We start from the raw sequence: 27,984 nt of genomic DNA on the forward strand, positions 1-27,984 counted from the left end.
ATAAAGATAAATTAAAAAAAGAAAAGCACTTAAGCCTTAACCACTTACAGTAGGGACAGTACATCTACATACATTAATGACAAACAGTAATGCTGTTGGGGTCTGTTAGAATAAGTTCTGTTTCTTCTGATGATCTTGGTGGTTAGGTAAAGATGAGAAATAGGAAGGCATTAAATATATAAGATTTTATAAAAAGTAAATGAGTGTGCTTAAGTAAAACAAACTTGCCATTTAAAAAGGTAAACTAGTTATATAGAATTATTACTTGCATCATAAACTTCAGTTTCATGGGTGTCAATAAGGAATTCTTCAGTCCTTTAGATTTCTGAAAGTTTATATATTTTATTCACTTTTTAATTGAGTGTCTCTATTTAAAAGATGGGAGAGCTACATTGCTGAAGATTTACTGCCTTTTCCCAAAATTTAATTGTGATTTATATGAAACCAAAGAAATAGATGCTTAAGAGTGGGAGTGTGTCTTCCGTATTCTAACCTTCTAGGTGAACTTTTTTGCTGCCCGTTTTTTTGTTTCTGTTTTTGTGTGTGTGTGTGTGTGTGTGTGTGTGTGTTTCTATTTTGAATTGATGAATTCTCTATTATTCATTTTTGGAAAATAAATGTAGAAAAACAACTTCTATTTCAAAGGCCACATCAAAAATAGGGAGATTGGCAGGTGGGGTCCAGGTCAGTGTCTTTAGGTTTGGATAGTGCTCGTAGTGAGTAAGAGGAAAAAGGGGATGATAGGGAAGACAGAAGGAGGCAGGTGGAAGCCAAATGTAAGGACAGGAAAGAGGAGAAGTAGGCACTGGGAGAAAGTGTCCAGAGCTGTCCAGAGCTGAAGGCTTCCAGTCTTACTTAAGCTTTGTAAGAATAATTGCTCCTCCAAAATAAACAAACAAAATGGAAACAGACCCATGGACAGAGCAAACTGGTGGTTGCCAGAGTGGAAGGGGTTTGGGGGGCTGAGTGAGAACGGGGAAGGGATTGAGAAGCAGTTTGGTAGTTACGGAATAGTCACAGGGTGTGAATGAAGTACAGCACGGGGAGCAGAGCCACAAATGATGTACTGTGTGTGGGGCAGGTGGATACTTAAAATATCGGGGGGGACACTTTGTAAAATATGTGATTGTCTAACTGCTGTGCCGTACGCCTGAAACTAATACAGAATAATATATGTAAATTGTAATCAAAAAATAAAATTTAAAGTTCTTTAGAAATAAAGAAAAAAAGAATAATTGCTCCTCTAGACTGAATGGTAAATTATTTTTTCTGTTGATATGTTATGCTCATTTGGAGACGTGCTCTTTAAATCTTTTTGTTTTCCAAATTATTCGCATTTCTAATTTTTAAGGAACATCTCTAGGTTTAAAAAAGTCTTAGATCAGTTTTTTAAATAAACCTACAGTGTTTATATATATTTTTTCGTGGGTAAATGTTTAGTTACATTTAAATGTGTAAGAGTTTCCATTTTTTGTTTTCATTTTGACATTCTGTTTCACCAAGTTGTAAAGGTAAACAAGATGCTTTGGTATTCTGTATTTGGGGATTAGTCGAAGTTAACTGGATTAAAAAAAATTGTTAACTGTGATTCTTAAGGAACAGTAGGAAAATATCTGGCTCTTGTCAGCACACCAGACCCCTCCCCAGGAAGCTTGCTGTCCTGTGGGGTGTGTCCTGGTTCAGGGACCCTCCTCACAGTGGAGGACCAGCCTCACCCGCCTCATGCATTTATCTCATGTCTGCCCTCTTTGCACAAGGGATTGAAGGTGATATGACATGTTCTTAAAAAATATTCCACAACATGACAAGCAGAATTCTATCTACTTTTACAGCTGTATGAGAAAAATCCCTCAGCAGTTTTGTCCTTGTAATGACCTAATGAAAACCAATGCTTCCAGAATTCTCTGCCTACAGTCTTCTTTCCATCCCCCCTTCCAACCTCTCTGTAAAGATGGAAGTAAGGGACCAGATATCACTTCTTCACTGACAGACTGTACACTACTGTTTGCTTCTTTCTAACATTTTATTATGAAAACTCTTAAACACGTAGGAAAGTCGAAATAATTTTTCATTGAACACCATAAACCCACCATTTATATTCTATAAACAGCACTTACTATACCTGCTTTATCACATATTCACCCATCAGTCCATCTTATTATTTTTTATGTATTTCAAAATAAGTATTTGGGGTTTTTTTCCCTTTTATTACTGGCTGTGAATTTTTAATCCTTGTAATAAGGATTTCAGGCATCATTAAGCAAGTGTGAGAAAGTGCATTGGCGAATGCACAGGCCTCACACAGTTCTTCCCATATGGTAGGTATTCAGTAAAAAGGTATTTGTTAGGTCAGTGAACTCCAGCCATCCTATTTGACTAGCCCTGGAGGTCAACTTTAGTTTGCCTCTTAGGAAAAACAGTTACTTTAAAAATAAGCTATGTTTCTAGGTACGTGTGAGCCTTAATTTATTAGATGGATTTCCTTCTACAAGATAGCCCATGAAAGACATTTATATAGAATTTGAAATGGTTAAGCAAGATATATTTATTATATACCATAAAATTACATATAAAATACATTTTTTACAACAGTGATTCTCTCTTGGAATACATGTGAGGCAGTATTCCAAGGAATCCACATTTCCGGGTTGGTGCCTCAAGGACCCTCTTAAGGAAGGGACTGGAGGAGTAACCTCACATCACCCAGAATGGCTTCCCTTTAGTCTGTTTTCTGTGAAATTAAGATTTCATTGCCAGAAAAAGTTTGAAAGTTACACCTGTTCACGTTGCCGGGCCAGTCTCCACAGCCCTATAAATCATTGTACAGTGGGTAGAAGAGTATAAGTAAGTCCTGCATTCTGAGTTTACTTGGCTAGGGATAATGCATTATCAGAGTCCATCCCAGTGGCTCTAGATAAAGAATAGTGAGAGCTTTAATGACAAGGGAATAACCTAAAGAGGAAAGACTCTTACACATGTGTACCTATTTGTATATCTCTCAGTACAGCTCTGGTCCCTGAGAGAGAGTGCTCCCAGAATGAGCAGTGTCTGTGTTTCCACTTCCTAGCTCCTGGAAAGCAGGGGCACACCTTTTTTCCCCTTGATAAAATGGGTATATTTTGAGGACTTTGGGGGGCAATCTCTGAGTGCAGTGCAGGCAGCTACCAGAACCCCCCGTTTCCAAAACAGCACAGGGACTCCCACTGCGGTTTGTGGTTCTTCCCCTGACGAGGCTGGGGAATCACTTTGGTGATAGGTCTCCTTTCTTCCAAAACAGCCACAGCCGCTGTTGTACCTGTTCGTACCAGCATGGTAGAGTGAGGTCGAAGGTGGTTCTTTTTTTACTAAGTTTACATTTGTAACTTCTTTTCCTTTCCACTCCCAACAGGCTCGGGTTATGTATGATTTTGCTGCTGAACCTGGAAATAATGAACTGACAGTTAATGAAGGAGAAATCATCACAATTACAAATCCGGTAAGAAAACTACAGTGATTGCATTTAAATCGGATTGTCCCTTGAGGACTTATTTTTAATATTTTTATTTTTTAATAAGTTGATCATTCAAACCCACATTTTTGTTCCTATTGCTTACGAAGTATTGATGGTGAAGTAAGAATAATTTATAAACATTGAGAAAAGTCCCCTAAAGATAGCTGGGTGGGGTTCTGTCAGATAGAAATGGAAAGAGAGACATCCCAGCCAGATCAAAGGTGCAGACATTAGAAAGTATTCAGTGCTCCTTAGAAGTCTCAGCTACCACATTATCAACTATTATTGACAGCCCATGAGCCAGGTATTTGGCTAAGTGCTATGCATGTTTTCTTTAATGTATTTTCCCCATGAACTCTGTGAAGTCGGTATTTTTCATCTCTTTTTACAAATGAGAGTAATGAGACTTAGAGAAGTTAAGTAACTTGTCCAAGGTCATTCTACTTTTAAGTGGCAAAACAAGGATTCAAAGCCACATCTGTTTGGCCTCTGAGCCTCTGCTTTTACTTCTCTGCTGCGGAACAAACACTACATGTAAACCAGTGTCCCAGGAGTACAGGGTATGTACAGACCAGTAAGAGACAGGCTAAGAAAACTGGCTCTTAGAGCCAAATCAGACAGGACTTGTGCGCCAAACCATACAGACTTTGGACTTCATTTGTTAAGTAGTGGATTCATTTAAGGATTTTGCTTGGTTTTTGTGGTTGGTGGTAGTGTAGGGGGGTGACATGAAGAGACCTGCACTTCCAGGAAATTAATCTAGTAGAGGTGTATTGAATGAATTGGAGTCTAGGGACATGACTTTGGGTCATAGCAATAGGAGTTAGAAGAAGATGGATATAGGAGGCTTCTCAGACCCAGAGGACTGACTTGGTGCCTGATTAGATACTGTTGGTGAGAAAAGAGTCAAAGATCCCTGAGGTTTTTTCCTTTACGCCTGAGACCATGGTGGACTTATTAATGCCTGTAAGTCAGGAAGAAAGACTAAATGAGCTTACTTTCAGATATGTTGAGTTTAAAGAATAGAAAATAATCAGCCCTGGACTGTAGCTTTGCATCAGTTTAAAAATGGAAATGCAGAGCTGGAGATGAGGGCTGGAGAGGGGCTGGCTCCCAGGCATCTTTGACAGGAAGCACATGAGGAAGGTGCCAGGAAGGCTGAGGGGACTCTGGGAAAGGAAGAAGATGCAGGTGTGTTCCACAGGAGACAGGAGGAGAGCTGCAGCACAGAGAGCAGGGAAGGAGAACAAGGGATGACGAGGGGATGGTGGTTTCTTAATAGTGATAGTATTTAAAAACTTACTTTATATGTCTTAGATGCAAAAATGAATTATTGGATAGAAAAGTATATGTAGTTTTATAAAATACGCTAGGTGATATATAAGTTAATGGGTTCTATTTTAATCATAGAAGAAATTTAGATTCTTTTATTTACCTATCTAATTTTTTAAAATGAAGAATTATTCTTCATTTCTTGGAAAAATAGTATTGTCTTTAAATTGCTGTTGTCAAGAATGGACAAAGTGATTTTTTTAAAAGAATGTTCTATCTAGGTTCAGGTAATTATTAGCTAATTAGGGCACAATTTATGAACTTAAGACAACTCTTACTGTTTTAAGGGAGGAAGTGGGACTTTGCTGAGATAATAGGTTGAAAAATAGGAATCCTGGTATAGAATACTTTATTATTTAGTTTATTAATATTACTTATTCAGAAGAGCTAAGGAACCAAGGGATCAGTTAGTTAGCTTTTCCTAAATAATAGGCAATCCCAAAGCTTAGTGGCTAAAACAAACAACCATTTGTTGTTGCTCAGGGATCTACAAATCAGCTGGATGGTTCTACTGACCTGGGCTCACTCATGAGCCTGCAGTCACCTGGCACCAGGCTTGGGGCCCCTGGGTAACATTGCCTCCCTCCTTCCCTCACATGACTGGCAGTGGTCCTGCTGAGGATTGGCTGGCTTTGGATGAGGCAACAGGCAGATTGGGCCTTGACTTTGTCATCATCTAGCAACCCAGATGTACTCACATAGTAGCTCTTTGCGGGGGAACGCAGCCTGAAATGTGCAAAGCCTCCTGAGGCCAGGCTCTGAGCTCACCCCACCATTTCCACCTCACTGTGTTGGCCAAAGAGGTCACACAGTACAGCGCAGCTTCTAGAGGTGGGGGAGTGCATGCTGCTTCTTGGCAGTAGGAGCTGCAGATCATTTTTGTGATCTACCAAAGACCAATAACTAGGAAGGAATCACAAAATGATGACATTCTGTTAATGGGCTATTTTAAAATCTTTGATCACTTATTATTGAAGTTTGATATTTCTTGTTTTCAGATGGTATCATTTTCTGGAGTAAAGAGAAGGCTTAAAAATTGAAAAATTTGACCTGTGTATCACATGTATAACAACTCCCAAAGCAAAATTTTTATAGGAAGTTCCAACTAAAGACTTTTTTTTATTATTTTATTTTTCTTAAACTTTCTCAGGATGTTGGTGGAGGATGGCTGGAAGCAAGAAACAGCAAAGGGGAACGAGGTCTTGTTCCCACAGACTATGTTGAAGTAAGAACTTACTGTCATTTATTAATTAAACCTTGTCTTCGTCACACATCATTTTATGAATTATCAACCTAAGGGACAGACTGGAAGATAGCAATTTTATTTTTAATAAAAAAAATTTTCATTGTCAAAGTAATACATTCTAATCATAAAATGTGGAGAATACATTGATGTAGAACTAAGAAAAAATATTGTCTGTAGACCCAAGCTCTAAAGAGTGACTCCAAATATTTAGGTTAAGTTCTTTCCAAGATAGCATTGTTTAATTATTCTGAATATAAGTCCCTATTTTTTCATTTGCTTATATTGTGTAGTAGCTGCTGCCTACAATACTGTTTATTTGTAGAATTGATTCACAAAGTGTGAATAGATTTCTTTTTAAGTAACTTCTCCCTGTGCTAATTTAGGGCATTTCTCTCGGTTCCTTCCCCCATGCCCGCAGACAGAAGGGTCTTAAATGAGCTGCTGTGAACCATTGCCTGGTTTAAGCTCTGTTATGATAGATGCCAAGGATAGTGTTACAACACCCTGAATGAATGAGGCTCCCTGCCTGGGACACACCCATGCATCTGACAAACCCTCTTGTGAGCCATCCTCCTGGTGCCCCCTGCTGATTGTCTGTGGGTCACTCAGGACTAAGAATGGTGTATATGGTGTGCTTGCCTCTACTCTGAGATGACAGAAACTAGGGTTGCCTGGTGCTCTATGAGTAAAATCCGAGTGAGGTCCAGAATAAAGGATCTCAAAACAAATATTTCTTGTTTTCAAATGATATCATTTTCTGGAGTAAAGAGAAGGCTTAAAAATTGAGAAATTTGACCTGTGTGTCAGTAGAGAGGAGTTATACCCTGGACAGATAGATGTATACTTGGGCTCTGCCTATATAATGGGAAGGCTGTCTTCCTTGTTCCTGATTGAGAGAGCTTGGACGGGAAGCTTTTGAACCCTTTGGAGAATCTGATGAAATCTGTAGCCCTTCTTAGAAATATATGTATTTGCACTCACCCCGACCTTTTCCATACGGTTTCAGAGGGTTCACAGGCTCCTGAGCTCAGTCCATGTGTCTTAAGTTTATGTTGTGCTTTTGCTGTGTGCAGTGTGCATTCAGGATTCTAAAAATTGACAAGAATGAGAAAAATCTGAGGATTTAAGTAGCATACTGTAATTAATTGCATTTTCTAGAATCTACATATTTACAGAAAAGGAATAGTTAAATGTTCTTGGGCTTGCTTGCCTTTTAGGAATATAAACCCCTTTTCCATAATAGATGACAGTTCTTACTTGTCCTCAGGGACTCTAACTCTGAAATAGTTCTAATCTATGAAAATAATTATGATTCTTTCTAATACTCAGATTTTGTCCAGTGATAGAAAAGATCCATTTTCTTGTGGAAATTCAGTAGCTGATCAAGCCTTCCTCGATTCCCTCTCAGCAAGTACAGCTCAAGCTAATTCGTCAGCTGCCAACAGTAACAACCAGGTAAGCCTTACATCACCCTGCTGGGCGTGGCTGGCTTTACTGAGAGCAAAGTGCATTTGTGAAAGCTTGTGATACATTATAGCTGTCAGATGTTTATGTGGCATTTCTGTTGGGCATTAACAAAGAACTTGCTTGTGGAACCTGCTAAAGACTGTTTATAAAGTTGATTATAAGAGAAAAGGCATAGTGTTCATCAAGAGTTGCCTTTAAAACTCTGGCATGATCTGAACACAGACCCTGTAGGTTGCGAATACCCTATCAGGGGAGGGTGTGGAAAGAAAACGGTCCGGTGCTGAGGCAGTCAGTGTCAAAGCTCTGGCTGGGACAGGAAGCGCTTTGTCTGGCCTTGGCACCTTACTTTCAGCTAGAGCTCCCTCTTCTTGAAGATACAACACATGTACAAGTGACCGCAAATCCATCTTTCAGCATTTGGTAATATTATTGTCTTGTTTATAGAAAACTTGGAATAGTGGGATAATTCAGTGTGAAAAATACACTGAAATTTTACATTAATTTTAATGAAAATACCTGTTTAGTGACGCTGCCTAGTTCAGTTATTGCTAGTTGGTTATCCACAGTGAGTGACAACAAGAAAATTCAGAGGGTGGATGTCAGAGTGTTACTGCCGCCTGCATCTTCAGAATGAATGGCCTTTAGGGAATGTTACATGCATAGGTATATTTTGAATCCTCACCAGAGGACATTCTTTCCATTGCTTTTCAGAGAGAGTGGAAGAGAGAGAGAAGCATCGATGTGAGAGAGACACATCAATTGGTTGGTTGCCTCCCGCACGAGCCCCTACCAAAGCTGGGGGTCAAACCTGCAATCGAGGTACATGCCCTTGGCCAGAATCAAACCCGGAACCCTTCAGTCTGTGGGCCGACTCTCTAACCGCTGAGCCAAACTGGCCAGGGCAGGAATGTTATTTCTTGATATTTTTTTCGACTACTTGGGTTCTGTGTGCCTCAGTTTTCTCGTCAGTGAACCTCATAGAATTGTTGGGAAGAGTAAATGGAAAAATAGTTCTAAAGTATTGAGAATAGTACTTGGTACTTAATAGGGGTTTAATAATTGTTCAGTACAGTTATCTTATACACCGCTGCCTCTGTAATAAGACATTTAGGGGCTCCCCCATGCCTCCTGGAACAAGTAACCGTTTCTACATACAAAGAGAAGGAGCTGTCAAGGAGGTAGTCACTATCCTATCAGTCAGAATAACCAAGCAGACACTGAACAGTGCATGGTAGGAAACTGTGTAAGAAATTCATCTGAATTTGAGGTGGGACTAGATACTTTCCTGACCTTAATTATATTTCTGTGATTTCTCAATGCTGCCCCGTCCTTACCTTATCCTTACTTATGTATTAGGCTCCTGCCAAGTGGGATGTTCTCCAAATATGCCTCATGCTACCCCACCTTTTCTTTGTATCTTTGCTCTCTTCCAAGAATGATAGAATGACTCCTTCCATCTTTCAGAAGTCTACCCAGCCCCCAAGGTTCAGCTCAAATATCATGTCTTTAGAAGACTGTTTTTTCTTCTCCCCTTTGCTTCCTCTCAATTCTTGTAGCACTATTTGAGGCTTATAAATTATATTGTTTATTTGTAAGCTTGGTAAGGAGCAGAGATTTTGTCATATTTTTATTATTCTTGTAACCTGTAAAGGGTTTCATCTTAACAGAGTGCTCTGCAAATGTTGGAATAATATTTTTGTTCAGTCATAAGTAATCAAAAGGTATTTACAGTGGAAAATGTTTTGAGATTTGCTGATTTCAACCTGAATCTCTGTCTAACGAAGGTTTGTCTTCTACATTGGCTGTAGGACCAGGAGCCATCACTAGCCCATCATCTTACCATCTGCTGGATTTCCAGTCAAAAATAGTTAGTTTTCTTACAGAAAATCCTCTGGGATTGTTCCTGTTCTTTAACAGTTTATTTATTAAACAAATGCTCTAAGTGAAGTGGGTACTTAGGAATATAACATCTGTTAATATGCAGAGATTTTCAATGTAATGATATTTGTTATGAAGGAATTTTTATTGGTTAAGAGATGAGGGAGGCAATAGTACTTTTAGAACTACATTTTGCTTTTTTATTTCTCAAAAAATCCATCTTAAGGCCATTTTGTAGTCCACGTTAAAACATATCAGCAAAAGAAACCTTCACAAAGGTATTAAGTTTGCTTATTTCATTATCTCAAATAAGGTCTATAATGCCATTTGACCTCTCATGATTGCTTATTGAGACTTCCTCTTTACAAAACCGTTGTTGAAAAGGTTCTCTCTGTTTCCGAACCCCTGCTCTCACCCCAAATGAATCCCTTTAGTGTTAAGTTACACTAAACACTAAGGGAGGTTGTATACATCTATTTATAGGTTTCGTTGACATTTTTCTTTAAAATTGTTCTAGGCCGGCAGTACTAACTTCCCATGCATTGTTGGTCACAGATCCTTGCCTTACATAAGACAGTTTTGTGCATTTGGGAACCTTTAAAAACCACATGCTGATGAAATTGATTGTTTAGGGTGGTTTTGGTGTTTTTGTTGTTTGTTTTTTGTCCCACAGGAAATAATTGACAAAAGCAAAGGGTTTGTTTTGGTTTTTGACCTTAAAAACAGCGATGATAAAGGGTTAGTCAGCATTGTTATATGCACAACCCATCATCAGAAGAGTGTTCATAAAAGCCCGTTAAGCATGGACTTTTACTAGATAGATCTATCTGAAAGCAAATGGTCTTTTGCTATTTATAGCATCATCCTGTTTGGTACATAAAGCTACCTATTTTAAAACTGTGCTAACAAAATAAGTAAACTCTCTAGGCTAATATTAGTACTATCCATTTTCTAAAGCAAACTTTATTTTCACTTTATTTAACTGGAATTGACACCTGTGGGGCCGTGATGTAAACTAACACAGGATTTGGTAAGCCATTTAGATTGGGGGAGCAATTTCCAGCTAGTATTCACGTGGCTGGCTGCCAGTGGATTTAATCTGCCCTAGTGACCTAGCCTCATTTTTAAAAGAATGTACAAGTTTTCTATTTCTGTTAGTGGTTTTCTGAAGTGACTAGAGGTTCATCTATAGAACTAGCTGATGTCCTTTGAGCAAATACAAGGAACAAAATGGGAAACTTTACCGTTCTTCTGTATTGTGAGCTGAAATGGCCACGCTTTTTGTATCCTCACCCAAGGATACGTTTTTATTGATTTTTAGAGAGAGAGGAAGGGGGGGAGCGGGGACAGAGAGAGAGAAAGAGAAACATTGACAGGCTGCCTCCCATTCACGCCCCAACCGTAGATGGAACCCGAAACCTAGGCATGTGCCCTGACTGGGAATAGAGCCCCCAGCCTTTTGATGCACAGGGCGAGGCTCCAGCCAGCTGAGCCTCTCGGCCAGGGCTGGAATGGTTAAGCTTTTTACATAAGAGAATTTTACACCCTCTGTTGCTCTTTTCAGAAAAAGAGTTAAGTCTGTGTCAGAAACTGAACCACGTGTTGAGTATAGCAGTCACATTACTTGCTTTCTGTTCTCACTTCCTAATACAGTTGGCACATGGTTGTTTGTAAATGTTTGATAAATGAGAAATGTCAGATAAAGACTTTGGTCTTTAAAGACATTGATCTGTTCATACTGATCAGTTCATGTCAGGGCGCATACAGGAGGCAACCAGTCAATGTCTTTAAAAAATAAAAAAAATTTAAAAAGCCATAATAACCTCAGCCTTCACAAAACAAGTAACTTGCCATTTATTTTTGTTATATACCCCTGGACAAAGTCTTGCCCTGGAAGTTTCTAGTTCCAAAATTCCTTCCTTCCTCCTTTTCTTCCAATCAGAGGACCATTTATTAGGATGTAATAGTGTGATAGGCCATAGCATAAGCCAAACGGCAACACAACACATAGAATGTAAATGTGTGTGGCTGAGGCACAGCAAGAATTTCCTTACGTGGTAATAAGGTGGACCCTCAGGTGCTTCCCAGCCCTCTCCCCCAAGATGACAATGTAAAAGGTAGCGAGCCCATGATTAGGGACTCCTCTTACCTGGTGGACTTCTCAAACTGAATGATCTGTGTTGACCCATAGTAAACTTTGGGTGTTCTCTAAAAGGAACTGGGTGAGCAGTGGGAGCTTGTGACCACTCATCTTTATCTTTTGAGCTTTCATAAATCCTTTGTACTCTTGTTTGCTGGTTTGGTAGAAAGCAGCCTTAATGAAATATGTTATCTTTTTCATTAATTCTCAGACCTGGATCACTTGAGGTCTGACCTAGTTCAAGTGGACACAAATAATGGCGCTTGTCACCCATCTCTTCATCTTCTCCCAGCCTCTGCTGGTGGTGCTATTCTCATGATCTGTGCAGTGAAAGTTATTCTTAGACTATGTCTTGTCTACTTCCTGGAAAATCAGTGAATTGAGTCAGATCTCACGATTGTTACCAACAAGCTCCTGTTTAGGTCTTACTGCATTTTCATTGACACCTGTTGTCAGAAGTAGTTTGATTTTTACTGGTCCAGTTCCCCCAAGGGTGTCATATAAGAAGCAAAATACAACAAAATAGCAAAATATAGCAAAACCAGAACCTGTCATTTTTGTGGTCAGCAGTTGTAGACTAGCATTTTTATTTTCTTTATAAGGAATTTCATAAATAACTTTTTGTTATAGAAACAGTACATATGCACTAGAGAAAATCAGTAAATTCAAATTAGCAAAAAGAAAAGCATCACATTCCCACAATACACTACTTTTTGCACCTTGGTCCATGTCTTATTTTCTGTGTAAACATGGGCATGCATACATGTGTGTATCCATATGAGACATGTAGTAGTATATACTGTTCGTAACCTTTTAAAAGTTGATGATCCTTTTCAGTAAATTTTTATCTCACATAGTATCCAGGCCAGTTTTCCCAGCTGACCCAAGAATGTCCTTTATAATTGTTTGTCAGCTAGTGTCCAATCCAGGACCAAGCGTTACATCTGATTTGTTCATAATGTCCCTGTAAGTCCATTTTGCCAGCACTGTCCCTGCTTTTTTTTAAAAAATTCTGACTTAGCCCGTTGTCCTATAAAATTCCTGTCTTTTGGATTTGTCTGATTGTTCCTTTTTGTGTTGCTTAAGCTGTCCCTCTGTCCTCGGTACTTCATATGAATTGGAAGTTGTACCTAAAGGCTGGAAGGATTAAAATTGAACATTTTGGGCGAGAGTATATCGTGGGTTGTGTTGTACATTCATGCTGCATCTCGTCAGAAGACATGATACGTGGTCTATCCACTGTTACTGATCAGAATGACCTCAGGTCAGGTTATGATAGTCTTATGCCTCCATTGTCTAGTTATATTTTCTCCATAGAACCGTAAAGCAATGTGTCTGGTATTAATTTATTGCTGTTAACCATTCACCTAATGGTTTACCACCAAATGATAATCCTTGCCTACCTGAATCGATACTGTTATTCCTTCCACCTTTATGGAGCAGGCTGTCTTCTGTAAAGCAGCACTTTCTCCATCAGCTGAAGCTGGTTAGCTGCCTTGGAAAAGTTTCTGTTGGAGTTCAATACAGATGTCTGATTCTTTCCTTTTAATTGCCAATTTTCAAAGTAAGTTGTTTTAATAGCTGCCTCAAATAGCAACAAACGAGTTTTTCTATCTTTTTTTAAGTATTGTTAGGGACCCATGGGTTTACTAGAGTGTTTTTTTTCCTTTATGCTTAAAATTGTCACCTCTTAGAAGCCCATTCAGAGTGTTTCCTCTTTCATCAATATTTTAAAATTTTCTTGCTCTTAAATATTGCTAATTCTATCATCTGTTATTACTGGGTCAGCTTCAATTGATTTTCCTCTTGTTACGGGTCATCTTTTCATGCCTGGTGATTTGTATTGGATGCTAGACATTTGTGATTTTTGCCTTGTTATGTGCTGGATACTTTGTATTCCCATAAATAGTTTTATCCTTGTTCTGGAAAGCAGGTAGTTACTTTCAGGTCTTGTTTTGTAAACATTTTAAAGTGGGACCAGAGCAACATTTAGTATTTTTGCCCCTCCAGGAGGCAAAGCCCATTTTAGTTCTGTACCCAGTGCCCTGTGAGGCTGATGAGAAGGGCCCTGTGAAAGATTGACACGTAATCCTCTCATCTGGTGGCTTTCTCATGTGCACTTGCTGATTAGTGCTGAGCCTAAGACCTGGGGTCCCCTTCAGTTAGCCATGTCTCCCCCCTTGGCCCTATGCCCCAGACTCCCAGCTATCTCCTCAACTCATGGAAACCACTGGGCTTTGTGTGGGTTTCCCACCCCCGGGCCGTGGCCTGGAAAGTCTCCCCTTTATTGCCTCATGTCCAGTGATTTGACATCAGCTTTATATATTTAGTCATTTTTATTTTTTAGTTTTAACTGGAAGCATAAACTGTATCCCAGTTACTCCATCTTGTCTACTTTGCATAGTAATTGATTTCCAAAACCAAACTTATCTACATCTATAAAATGGAAATAATGCTGCCATTTGCAGGAGAGTTGTACCAAAAAAAAATGCATTCTTGTAACATTGTATAAACATTAAATAATGGCAATGACTTCCTTAACAGCTAGTTGTGGAGCTGGGTTTTGAAGCATGGAAATTAGACTCTAACATTGTCCTCTTAACGGTGATGCCAGTTTGGCCTTGATTGGCTTCATGGGAGTGTATCGGTTACCTGTTCTCATGACGATGCTGCGTACTGAGCCAGTCAGAGCCTTAGGAGCACACACCAAAAGACCTTTGCTCCCAAGTTCATGGCCTGGACCGGCTGTTCAGTGCTCTCAGCTGGGCTTGGTAGGGTTCATCATGGCTCTGTGGTTGCTTCTCATCAGCCTGGTAGCTGCTCATTTTGTGTTCGCTCTCTCGTGTATCTGGTGGGTGTGAAAGCAAAAGGTTCAACATCTTAGCATTTTTTAAGAGCTTAGCTATGTTTTTTCTCTGGAGTTTCTTTCATTGGCTGTGTGACTTGCATGGTATTTGCTCCATCTCTTCTGTGCTGTAAATAATTATGTTTAATGCTTCAGAGATACTGCATTATGACAACAACAATCTTTAGAATATCTACTAATGCATTGAAGGTAACCCACTGCTACCCAGTTGGGGCTTTGCTTTGTGCATGTAATGTGTGTGAGTGAGGGGCATGCTAGAGTTTTCTGGTGGACTTAGCCCTGCTATGTATTTGCTGTTTTTAGTTAAAAGCTTTGGTATACTCTTTTTTTCTTTTTTTTCCCTCCATTTACTGAGCACCTTTTTTATTTTAAGGTGGATATTTTGGCTCAGATTGGTTGTGTTGAAAGTCTCAGCCAGTCACCACCTTCTTCATCTTCTCCTTCTCCTTCCATAAATAAGGTAAAAATTCAAACTTGAATGCAAGAGAAGATAAGCATTTAAAACCCTAAGAAGTAATACCTTTTTCCCAGTGAGGTCATTGTTTCAGGTAAAGTATCTTACACAGCTCTTCTTGGGGCATGTGGAATGTTCGGAATTGCAGTGAGGTCTAAAGAAGAGTTTTTGATGACGTGGTTGAGACTTAGGAGGGGTTTGGTGCCATAAAGAGAGGGAAAGAAGAAGAGGAAGACATTGCTGAGGAGGAAGAGCGGAAGGAAAGCTGGAAGGAAGTGGAGAAGAGGCGCCTCAGGGTTAGAGCCTTAGTGGAAGACCAGAATGCGTGAGTGTGTGGCCAAAGCCTGCTGCTGAGAGACAAAGGGGCTATTGGGATTGATAGCAAAGAAGTCAGAGGCTAAAGTATCATCATTAAAGCCCAGCATTGTAGCCTGATTTGTTACAGTAGGGGTTAGGCTTTGAGGAAACCAAGATCTCAGCGTTTAGCACTCAAAATGTTTGTGCCAAGGGTCCCAAGAATTAGGAGTTGCTGTTAAACTTTTAAGTGAAACATTTCTCTCTCTTTTTCTTTCATTTATATATCTGAAGGAAACAGATCTTTGGCTAGAATAAAAAATATCTTAAGTGCTTGTTATCACCTCTTTAATCAAAAGTTTCTGGCATTGAAACCAATTAGAAATACAACTTTTTAATCTTTTCCTCTAAAGCATAAACTAATAGGTGTACTAGTCATATAGGGATTTATTCAAAAGACTGCCAGTCTTCATTCATGTCTTTATATTCTAGGTGATACCACCTCCCCCCTTTATAATAAGATAACCTCTCCTGAAGGCATACTATGTGCTAGGTATTGTGTTAAGTGCTTTATATACATTATGTCGTTTAATCCTTATAAAACCCCTATGAGGAAGTTAATATTATTGTACCCATTGTATAAATGTGGAAACTAAGAGAGATGGAGTAACTTGGCTAAGTTCATACAGCTCGTAAGTGATAAAGCTGGGATTCAGGCCCAGACAGACAACTGTAGAGCCTAAGTTCTTAACCACTGTACCCACATGAAATTTACTTGAATCAAATTCCGTTGAATCCGTGGTCCCTGGGATTTAAAATTCACCCAGTGGACCAGTATTCTTATCCTTGCCCCTTTTTATCCCATATTATGTATTTGTAACACGCACAGCTTTTCTACGATTATCATCTCAGGAAAACCCATCACTGCCCATCCCCTCATGGCCATTCTGACTCATTCTGTGGTCTTTCTGGCTCTGCAGTCAGGCATAAACAGTCTTCTTTCTGAAGAAACTCAGCTTATGCTTTAATCCTTTCAGTGAATATATTTAAGTGATTCTCATTATATAAAACCAGTGTAGGTATGTCTCTGTTCGTTTTATGAGGGTAGGATAGCTTTTAAATTTAGAGTGCTAAATAAGCAAATGTGTTGAATAGATTGTTCCTGGCCTTAAGGAGCACTTCATTTAATTGGCATAGGGTTTAGGGGAAGAGCCGGACAGTCAGCCAGTTTTAGTGCAAGGCAGATGAAAATGCATTTATAATAGAGATTCAGACAAACACACTTTGGGAGTATTTTTATTTAACAAATGCTTAATTTACTAAGCACTTACTATGTGCCAGGACCCATGTTCATAGGCAACAGGGAATCACTGGTGACTCTGATGGATACAGCCCTTCTCTGGGTCTCCTGTGTGCATCCTGATGGAGTTCAGAAGACAGGGTGATTGTATATACAGATTTTGTTGAATTTACCATTTTGTTGAAACTTCAGGCATTGAAAATGTCAATGAATTTTATGGTGAATAATCATAAACTAGTGTCTTAATTTTACCATTCACATTTTACTGTTGTTTTATCGCATATCTGTCCATCCCTCTGTCCATCTGTGCCTGTCTATCTTCCAACTTTTCTGCAGTGTGCTGGTGCTGCTTTTGTAACATGGAAGAGTGTGGTAGTGTCATGTGCTGAAAATCATTTATTCTGTGATCAACCACAGTAGGGTTATTTTCCTATAAATGACTCAAGTTAGTATGCATAAGGAAAATCCAACCCCTCTCTTTGTAAAATTTAACCATTTTAATTAAAAAAATATTTCTTTGAGTCCTTGCCACTTTATGTAAGGCATTTTGATAATCTTTGGGGGAAATGTTTTTTAAATAAGATAGGACTATAACTGTGACTTACTAGTGGGAATGACCACCTGATATGCAAATGACTCTAACTTAAGACTATATAAGGATATAAGGATGTGACATTGTGAGCTAGCAACCTCTGAGACTGGATCCCTTAGGATCCGGTAGGACTTTGACAAAATTTAGGAAGATGAAGGAGGCGGCTTTGTGTGCTAATAGAATAGCGCGAGCAAAAGCTAGGATGTAGCAAAGTTTGGGAAACTGTGAAGGCTGAAGCACAGAAGTGAAGGTCAGTGGAGAGTAAGAATGGGGAATGTCATGGAAGGAAAAATTACGACCTTGATGGATGGACTAAGAGCTTGTTTATTCCATGGTCAGTGAGAGCTAATGAAGGGCTTTTAAAGACGTGGTTGAGAGTTGGGAAGGGTTTGGTACCTTAGAGTTAGGAGAGGATGGAGATGCTGAGGAGAAAGAGAGGAAGGAAAGCTGGGAGAAAGCAGAGGAGGCGCCGCAGGGTTGGAGCCTTAGTGGAGGAGCAGAGTGGGCTAGTGTCTTACCACAGCCTGCAGGTGAGGGACTAAGGGAGTTTTGGGGGCTTGAAAGTAAAGAAGTCAGAGGCCAAAGTATGGGAAGGGTGGGCTCAGAGAGAAACAGGACTAGACAGACAATGTGAGCTTATTATTAGTTACTGATATTAGAGGAGGGGTCCTAGAGGTCCGTAAAAGATCATCAGAAAGAGAGAAAACCAGTAAAAAGTCAATGAGAAATGCTGGAGAGGAGATTTCTGGTTGGTCAGGTTTGGAAAGATTTATCAGCAGGAGTGAGATTGAAACAAGTTAGAGAGAAAGTTCCAGGAAAAATAACAAAAGACAGAGAAGCAAGCAATTACTAGATTTGCCTACAAGGATTTTATAACCTAGATAGAGATCTACGATCATATACATAACCAAATAATATAGCAATTTATTACAAGCAATTTGTAAACCAAGTGGTTTTAAAGAGAATTATCATGTTATATGTTTCTGTCCTAAGTTTTAATTTTTTAAGGATACTTGCTATCAATAGTTCATGTTCAATTTTTCCCTCAGTATTGAAAATCTTTCTTTGACAGTTTGCTGACACATCATCATGGCAATGCTGAACTTCTACCCTTCCTGTTGCTGTAGTTTATAACCCTCTGTTCCTTTGCAGTTTACTTCATTTAGCTTCTGTGTCAGTCTTTCTGTATCTGAGTCAGGCTTCCTGGGTTCAAATTCTGGCTGAGGTTGTCCAGCTAGAAAGAGGTAGAGCCAGGATTTTAACCCCCACAGCCTGACCTAGAGGGAAACTGTGCTCCTAACTGCCGCCCTCAGTATCTGCCTTTATTTCCAGTATCCACTAGAGTAGCTTGAAAGTATTACCTTGTAAGCCATGTGTTCGAGAAATTCATAGTTGTATAGATAAAATGTCTTTCTGCTATTAATATTTGCCTTAGAGCAAAATCACTAGTAACTTCATTTTTTTCCTGAGGGTATAAAGAGGTGTTAGAATGAAATCATACTTCCACATGTAAAACATGTATTCTGTTTTTGATGCTTCTGGTACCTGGCAGCTAATTATCCGCCCCATTTGTCAGTTAATGAAGAGTAAACAAAGAACAGCATAGGGTTCTAGAACATCAGAGAGGTATATTAAACAGTTTTGGAAATTTTCTTATAAATACCACTACCCCCAACACCACATTTTTTCTCATGTGAGAAAAAAGACTCCAGTGAAGAGGAGATTCTGCTATTTCATGTTCTTGGATAAACAGATTAAACATTGAAAAGCACTATTTGTTTTTCCTGAATTTATCTGTATATTTAAGTGATTGAAATGAAAGTCAAGATATTATTAAAAATTTGACACTCCGATGCTAAAGTTCAGATTGTTTTAGGTTTAAAATATTAAGCTGATGATAAAGTTTAGAAATTAACTGATAAAAAAGATATTATGCTCAGTTACTAATGGTATTCTATCTAATGGGTTCCAGAGTAGTGTAGCACTAATTCAGGTAGATTACCAAGATACAATAGAGAGCCTAGAAATGGGCCCCAGTCCAGTATGTGATGGAGGTGACAGATCAGTGGTGGGGAGATGGATCAGTCATTAAATGATAGGTCTCCAGACTACAAGAAAAAACTAAGCTGGATTTCTGTTATTTCTTATACCAAAGTAAATTCCAGACATACTGAAGATTTATAACGTTTAAATCAAGGAAACAAAAACAAATAAAAAAAACCTGTTTGACTCACGGATGGGTCAGCAGGGGTGGAGAGGTGGGCTATAGGTACTCTTACTGCGATGCCCCTTGAAACTGGGTGCCATGTGTTGCCTTTTCAAAATTTTTATTTATAATAATTATTAAACTATAAAATTGCTCAAAGGAAGAATAGGGAGTTTCACAGAGGTCTCTTTGGCATGTGGGGAAGGATGTACAAGGATGTGCATTGCAGGTTTTTTACAGGAACAAAATACTGAAAACAAGATAAATGAGCACCACCATATGCTGGTAAAATGATGGGGAATAAATGCAGTGGAACTCTGGAGCTGTGTAAAAGAAAGATGCCATCCAGATGTGCTGATATACCTTGGAGAGTGTTTCAGGCTCTTTAGGAAAAAAAACAAATGTGCAGAGCAAAAGTATAATTTGAGCTCACTTATGTGTTTAAAAACACAAAGGATCTCTGAGCGGGATGTTTAAGTAAGTGTATACAAGGAATTTGTTAGTAGTAGTAGTCATTGAAAGAATGACTAGCATCTTAGGATAGTAGGCATATTTTTAATTGCATGTCTTTGTATTCTGTTAGAAAATTTTTTCTGGGAATGTATTACTCTTGCAAACAAAAGTAAAAGCCTAGTAAAAATACAACTGATTGCTCTAAACCAGTTAAAGTGAATAAAACATCCTCCTTATTAGCGTGTATAATCTCAAAAACATAATGTTACAATGTTACATGAAGAAAAAGACAAGTTGCAAAGAGATACATATAGTATACTTAGTTCCATTCTGAAAGTATGAAACAGTTATCTATAAATGTTTACGTAAGCAGTGGTAGCATATGGATACACATGGAATGACTCAGTGCAGAAAGGTAGTTATTCGGGGAGGAAGAAGAAAGGGAGGGAGCGGGATGCTAGTCTAACAGTTTCTTTGTTGCTGGTTGTAAAGTGCTAAGCAAATATGGCAAAATGTTAACATCAATAAAATCAGGTTGATGTTGCTTTCTGTGCTTTCCTACAAGTCTAAGATTTTTTATTTAAATTTAAAATTGTTTTAAATTTCTATGGTTTCTTTCAGTACTCTTTTTGTATTCCATTGTCACGTGATTCCTACTGAATTGAGCAATGCTTTCTAGAAGTTACAAGTATTTTCTCCTTTTTTACCCCTAACAACAGGTCAGCAGTGGCAGTGACCCCTGGTCAGCCTGGAGTGCCCCCAAATCTGGAAACTGGGACAGCACAGATGGCTGGGGAGCCAAGCCAGAGGGGTCTGCAGCCCAGAGAAACACTTCCAATAACTGGGACACTACCTTTGGTCATCCCCAGGCCTACCAAGGACCAGGTGAGGAAGAGGGCTCTGCTGGCGATGGGACCCGCCCTTAAAGTGACTGGGGCATCGGAGTAAAAATAGATTTTAATCCAAGGAACTGCTTGCAGGTCCTCCTACTCACTAATAGCAAACCTATTAGTCTGGATCCGTTGTAAGTAGTTGTTAATTATGACCTTTAGTCCAATCTGTTATCTCTCAAGGAGTCACAGATGTACATGTTGCTTGCAGGGGCCAGGTTCATAAAGCAAAAGAACATTTTAAAATCTTGGCAGTTAACACATATTTATTTGCTTGTAAATCTTGGGCGAAAAAAATGTGTATACAGATTAAATATGGTGCATCACCTGCTGGTTTATGATCTCTGACCTAGCTGTTCCGTCTTCTCCTAAACTATCTGTTTGACTCCCAGGCTATTAATGTAAATACTGAGGCAGAAGAGGAATTTATAGATGGGGAAACAATTCAGAAATTAAGGAAGGATATTTTCGTCGGTTCCGAAATGAAATAAGATTAAAATCTGCTCAACATTTTTTATGATCCCTATATGAGCATATTGTGCCAGAAATTTAACGTGCTAAATGGCTAGGGACTTGCACATGGGAACCATAAAGGGCACAGGTACTGGTTCCAAGCTCGTAGAAGGAACGGCACTGTTGGCAGGACCAGGAGTCTCGGGCTAAGTAGAAATGTTGAGACGAGACTGCTGACGTGTAGTTCTTAGTAACGTGGCATGGACCCAGGAAACTTGGCCCAGATCCTTCTAATACTTTCTGTTCTTTTCTCTTTTGTTTTGGCATTTGTGTCTCGTGGTGGCACTCTGAGGGCAGAGATCCCAAGGCCATTTCCTGCCTAATAGCAAAAGGCCACCTCAGACCATCAGAGGTGGGAGACAGACACAGACAGTGGAGGAAGGAAGCAGGAAAGCTGGCACGCAGATCACTGTTACGTCAGGCTGCTGGTGCTGGCTATACCTCATGTCTCTCATTTTTCTATTCCCTTTCTTCCCCATCCCCACCCTATTTCTTTCCCTCTCTCCCCTCACTGCCTGCTCTCACCCTTTGTTATGATTAGTGTTACACCATTCCTTTTCAAAGTGTTATCGTAGCTTTTGTCTTCCCCAATCTTCTTGACTTAAAGGGTATTTGATCTGCCTATTTGCAAGTTTATAAAGCTAGATTTATTAATGTATGGACCTCTAGAAGAGGCCTTCCCTTGCATACCTTGTAGCATTTTTATATTCTGCGTTCATGTGAAGTTACTTGGACTGACAGTCCTCTTGAAGCTGTTTCTAACTTTTTTTTTGTACTAAAAGGCAAAATCTACAACTCAGCCTTAACTGACTATGGAGCCTGTACTCTTCATGTCTACACTGTAGGCTTATAGTCCACCCTTTCCTCCTCTTTTGAAAAAAAAAAATTTTTTTTTTATTGATTTTTTTCTTTAGATAGAAAGTGGGAGGGATAGAGAGAGAGAAACATCAATGAAGAGAGAGAGCCATTGATCGACTGCCTCCTGCACGCCCCCTCCCCTACAGGGAAGGGATCAAGCCCCTAACCTGGTCATGTGCCCGGACCGGGAATAGAACTGGTGATCTCTTGGTTCATGGAGTGACAGTCAACCACGGAACCACACCGGCCTGGCTTCTCCTTTTTTTCAATTGGTCAACCCAGTCAGTAATTTTTATCAGAAAATTAAGTCGTTCCCTTTTTATTTTGTTTTTCTTTATTGACCATCTTCGGTGTCCGCCCCTAGCAACTGGTGACGACGATGACTGGGACGAAGACTGGGACGACCCCAAGTCATCATCTCCCTACTTCAAGGACTCAGAGGCAGCCGAAGCAGGAGGTGCTCAGCGCGGAAACAGCCGTGCTGGTGCCTCGTCCATGAAGCTGCCACTTAACAAGTAGGTATAAAGAGATTCAGGGGATGGGAACTCTGTGTAGGTATAGACATAAGATACAGAGGCTTTTTCTCTTAGTGATTTACAAAGTTTTGTGATTTGCTCACTTTTATTTGCATCTTAGCTTGATAGCTTATTTTAATATTTTTTTCATTTTAAAGGAAGTATTTGTCCTGTTTAATGATCTGTAAACACTGTTTTTACCTTTATCAACTCCATGATATATTAGGGTTTCATTGTTGATGTCACAGAAAAACCAAAAATAATAACTCTTTTTAAAATGTTTTACTATTTATTGATCGCTTACCGAATTGCCAGGCATTGTGCAAAGTGGTTTGCATGCATTCTCATGGGACCCTCATATTCCTTGGTAGTACATATAATCTCTATTCTAGTGTGGGGAAAACTGAAGCCCAGAGAGGTTAAGTAACTGTCCAAACTCACACAGGATTCCAATCTAGTCCCTCGATTTCCTGAGTACATGCTCTAAGCTAACTATGCTTAATGTATTTAAGATTGTTTTCACCTAGATTTCTCTTAGATTAAAAAAAGTTTTGAACAGTACTTGTAGATGCACTGCTTAACAGGAAAGCATTTGGTAAATATGGACAGAGCACTGCAGCATTCCTTGGTAGAGAGTTCTGGATAGTCTATAGTTTACACCAGTGTATACACCAGTGCAGCTTGAGTTCCATAAGAATCAAGTACTCTTTCTTACAGCAGTTGTGTTTAAAATAGTTTTATTTTCTAAAATTACTGATACTTTTTTTCAATGTTCCAATACTATGATTCAAAGCAGATACCAAGGAATGTTAACCTATATCTAGAAAAAAATTGTAAACATAATGTTTGATGTATGTCTCTAGATATGAGGCTCTAGCTCTGGAGCTACACTCATATTTATAAGTTTAATAAGTTCTACGAATCTCCCTATGATATTTAAAGAGCATCAGTGATTAAATGTCATCTTTTACTACCCACTTTCCTTCCTCTCTGCCTGGTTTCTTCCATCATGTGTTTTCATGCTCAGTCCTTACATAATGAAATCAGTCACTTGTTACTGCCAGTGTCCAGCTTCTTGGAGTCAGACTTGAAGTTTTCAGTCTGGTCAGTAGCGATGGGTACTGTTCTCTGTTGTTCTTTAAACCGGAATACAGAGTATATTTAAAACCCGTTTAAATAGATGTGTTTCTTCATGCCAGTTTGAAAATGAGGAAGCACATGACTGGCCAGGTTTTCGTAGCTAGAAAGTGAGGTGGTGGCTGGTGCCCAGGCCTCTGGCTCCACTGCCCTGTGCGTTCTTTCCACTGCTCCACGCTTGCTTTCTAATTTGCTGTATGATCTTGAGGAAGTTAGACGACCTGTTTGAACCTCAGTTTCCTCATCTCCAAAGTAAAGGGGCTGGCTTTAAGAATTTTCTGCTCTAAAATTTCATTCCAGATTGAAACCAAATTAAAGCAGTCCTAATTTGCATCTGCAAAAATTTCTAAAACCCAAATTAATCTTGTCTTCTTTAGAAGTAGCACTTTGGATGGCTATGCATGTATTCCAGCTTTTCTCCAGTTTTAGAAATTTGCTTTGGATTTAGAGTTGATTTCTGGAAGTAGCCAATTTTATTATGTTTCAGGTCTCTATGAAGAAAACTAGTTTTCTTTTGTGTCATAAACTTTTGGGGGGGGCAATTCATTCCCCCCTGCGGTCAGCTCCCATTGGTATGCTCAGTAGCATCTCCTGTGACCTGGGGGATGTTTTTCTGGTCTGCCCTTCACTGTGGGGTGAGAGAGTGTTTCAGATCCAGTTAAGCAAATGGAGTACCATAAATATCACACCTTCTGGAGTCAGACTGTTCTCTTACCTGATAAAGCTTAATTAAATGACTAATTGGCCATTGAACAATCTGATTACATTAGGTTTCATTTACCACAGTTTCCTAGTTCTGGTACATCTGAGAGACAGAACAAGGTTAAAATTGTCATATTAAGTAAATGTGGATGAGAACTGTGTAATTCTTTTAAGGAAGACATTAAGACTCAAGAGCATTTGTCTTCATGATTAGATTTCCGGGATTTGCGAAACCTGGGATGGAACAGTATTTGTTGACTAAGCAACTAGCAAAACCCAAAGAGAAAATTCCTATCATTGTAAGTTTGTTTATTTTTGTTTGTCTGCTGTGTTTCTGATTGAGCTCTTTTATATGCTTTAAAGCTAAGAGGATTATTATTCATTTGGAAAATATTTTTGACCACACTTAATGTTCTAAATAATTGATAGTATGTACTAGTATTTTAAGAGTACTGAAGATAATTAGTACAAATTCATATCTGCCGTTATATTGTTTAGATTTTTTTTACATTTACCTTTCAGATTTAGTATTGAACCAACAACAGCTATAGTATATATGCTTTTAATTTTTCATCTCTGTGGTGTCTTGAAGTATCTTTTACTTGCTGTTTTTCTACCAGTCTTATCTGTTTGGCTAATAAACCCAATTCAAATATTTAGGTTTCTGCCTTGCAAAGTACATGCATGTTATCAGAATAAAGTGCCTTTTCCACTATGTTGATAATAATTAGTCTTTATTCCAGTAATCCAGCTGTCAGGTCATAAGGAGCTAGCAAATAAAAGCTGGGAGTTAATGACACCGTTAAGAATATCTCTCTTAGAATAACTTGATTATTGTATCACATGCATGGGCTCTTTCACCCAAGCATTGATTGCTGATAGATTTCCTAAGCATTATATAGCTGATATTACCAGATAAAATTCCGGAAAAGAAAACTGGCTATCTTCTGGCTCTGTTGACTTAACCTTGTAACTATAAGATGGGGGGAACCTTGAGTGTAATCACCATGGACTCAAACAAGGAGGAGGAAACATCTGGTCTTGTTCTGTAATCTCTGGGTCCTAGGAAACTTCATAAAATTGCAAGAAAGATAGTGGACTTATTTTATTACTTGTTCCCACATCTCTGAAACCTAGAAACCTCCAGAGAGAAGGAATGTGACCAAGACCTCTTTTTTCCTTCTTCCCTCAAAGCAAATTTGGGGTAATTATCTTCTGAGATATTTATCTAAGGCAGATATTCCTAATGGCATCATTAGATTAAAATTATTATAACTTATTTTCTTTGTCTCCAGACTTTTTTGTAAGTACCAAATTATTCTTTTCATTAAATTTAAAACTCCACACAGTTACGAGCCCGTGGCCCTGCCCCTTGGATTCTCAAAGGGGACTTTGTCACAAGCGTGGCAGTGGTGGAACAGAGCTAAAGGACCCCATCGTTTATGTCCCAAAAGTCTTAGGTAGAACTGGGCCATGTACCCTGCAGGCAGGCTTGCCTTCATAGGCTTCTTGCATGGTTTTGAAAGGAAGCCTAGGAAAGCCATCAGGTCTTCAGGAAACCAGGAGAAAGCAGAGACCCGGTTGTTTGCTTTTAAGGCACAGTAACTCTCCCCACTAATAAAATGTGACCATAGGTATTGAGCCCTAGTAGATCAGAATTGCCTCTCTTCGTCCCAGTGACTGTGAGAATTTCCCCAGAGACTCCTCTTAGAGATTTTTGCTCTGCAGTTTTATGAGTTTTCTAGATCGGGGCTCCCTCTGGGGGATTCGGAGTAGCTTATTGTTAAGAGATCTTTTTAGTCCCTTATTAAAATTCTCTGGACCCCAGTCATCATCCTGACCTAATAACCTCAGAACATTCATACCCCATCCTACTTTTTCTTCCTTCCACCTTTAAAAAGAATTAGGACTGGGTATGCAGAAAATGAGAGTGTTGAGAAAGCTGGATGGCAATTTGTCATTATTCAGACATCCAAGGGTGTAATTTTATATTTCACAAATTATCAGTCCATGAGAGATAAGAAATTGTTTAAAATTAGCTCTTTGTACATATAACTAAGACGGCTGGACCAGAGAGAGGAAAGCTGTGTTCTGTCAGCATTCCAGAGGGGAGGGAGGTAGGCATCTCTCCTGCATGGCCTGGAATGCCCATAGGAGGAACAGAAGAGTCTGCCCTAGAGAATGTGCCTTCAAATAGAACTGCAGCAGCAACAGAGCGCATTTATGAAATGGCTCAAACAAGGGCAAGAATGACCCTCCAAAGGACTTCTAGTCCTAAAGAGAACCATTTGATGACTTACATCAATTTTATTTACCGTTTTTCCTTGTAACAAAATTAACTCTCCCTGGAACATTGTGTAGGTTGGAGATTATGGCCCGATGTGGGTTTATCCTACCTCTACCTTTGACTGTGTGGTAGCAGACCCCAGGAAAGGCTCCAAAATGTATGGGCTGAAGAGCTACATTGAGTATCAGCTAACACCCACTGTAAGTATCCCAGTTATCAAAAGCAGAATCACACTTATGTCACTAGTTAGAATTGGCTCTTTTCTTCATTTTCTATAATTTGCACTGTAACTTTTTCTCCTCTTTCCCTTATTTTGTAGAATACTAATCGATCTGTAAACCACAGGTATAAGCACTTTGACTGGTTATATGAACGTCTCCTGGTTAAGTTTGGGTCAGCCATTCCAATCCCTTCTCTTCCAGACAAGCAGGTCACAGGTGAGTATGTGTGACACTGAACTCAGGATGACAGGTAAAAGGACTCCAGTTAGAGCTTCCTGATGTAAATCAGTGATGGCGTTTTCCGTCCTCTAGAGGAGCCAGATGTGGGAGTTTGGAAATAGTAGCTTATATACAGCTATATATATTGTGCATATATTTGGAAGTTACCTAAACACCTAACGAGAAAGTTGCACAAAATTTCCTATCAGAGTTCTTGTATACGTATCTTGAATTCTAGCAAAGTCATTGTGTCTGTTGCTACATCCTTTCCTATAAAAGAAGTACGTGATTTTTTTAAGTATGAAAAATGATACCTGAGAAAATAGAAATGATCCAAATAGTCTAAAGTGGAAATAGAAATCTATGACCCAGCTGGTGTGAACACCTCATGCGGTCCAGGTGTATTGTTTCATTGAAGTTTGTAAACATCAGAAGTGGAAACCACGGAGCTTCAGACTGTTAACGTAGGGAGATGGCAGGTTTTCTGCTCAATTATTTAGGTGACTATTTATATTTAAATGTTTTTATTTATTATTGATCATTAGTCTCTGCTTTTTCTTATTTGTTTAAGGCGGCGTATTTCCCCTTCCCTGCCCCAAGTAGCCTGGTCAATAATCCATGGTGCTACCAGAGTCCCTTGTAAACACACAGTCAGAGTTTTGGTTTCTGTGTCTGTTTTGAGAGCTCTCATTGATGTTTTTTAAATCTCCTTATAGAACCTGGAATATTAGTACTCAGGACTCATTATGTTTTTCTTGGAATAAAGTTTGTAAAGAAGTTGAGCTTTACTAAAGATTGGAAAGAGTTTTAGTATGTAGCTAGACACTTTTCCAATAAATGAAACTAGTAAGTATGGAATGGAAAGGATCCAAGATGAGAGTAAAGCTTAAAAGGTCCGAGCTAGACAGGCCTCTGAGGGAAGTA

General features: G+C 39.1%; 1 protein-coding gene across 1 annotated transcript in view; it reads left to right on the plus strand.

Annotated features, from left to right (window-relative positions):
- The window catches only part of SNX9 (sorting nexin 9), a 73,853-nt gene that overhangs the window by 23,607 nt on the left and 22,262 nt on the right, over positions 1-27,984 (plus strand). Inside the window, exons 2-9 of the mRNA XM_087817712.1 lie at positions 3,389-3,475; positions 5,973-6,047; positions 7,398-7,523; positions 20,438-20,603; positions 22,344-22,494; positions 24,548-24,632; positions 26,695-26,820; positions 26,940-27,057. Of these exons, the coding sequence (XP_087673838.1) occupies positions 3,389-3,475; positions 5,973-6,047; positions 7,398-7,523; positions 20,438-20,603; positions 22,344-22,494; positions 24,548-24,632; positions 26,695-26,820; positions 26,940-27,057 (934 nt within the window). The remainder of the gene's footprint in view (positions 1-3,388; positions 3,476-5,972; positions 6,048-7,397; positions 7,524-20,437; positions 20,604-22,343; positions 22,495-24,547; positions 24,633-26,694; positions 26,821-26,939; positions 27,058-27,984) is intronic.

Source organism: Miniopterus natalensis, chromosome 5 (assembly GCF_054644295.1).
Source record: "Miniopterus natalensis isolate mMinNat1 chromosome 5, mMinNat1.hap1, whole genome shotgun sequence".
Lineage (NCBI taxonomy): Eukaryota > Metazoa > Chordata > Mammalia > Chiroptera > Miniopteridae > Miniopterus > Miniopterus natalensis.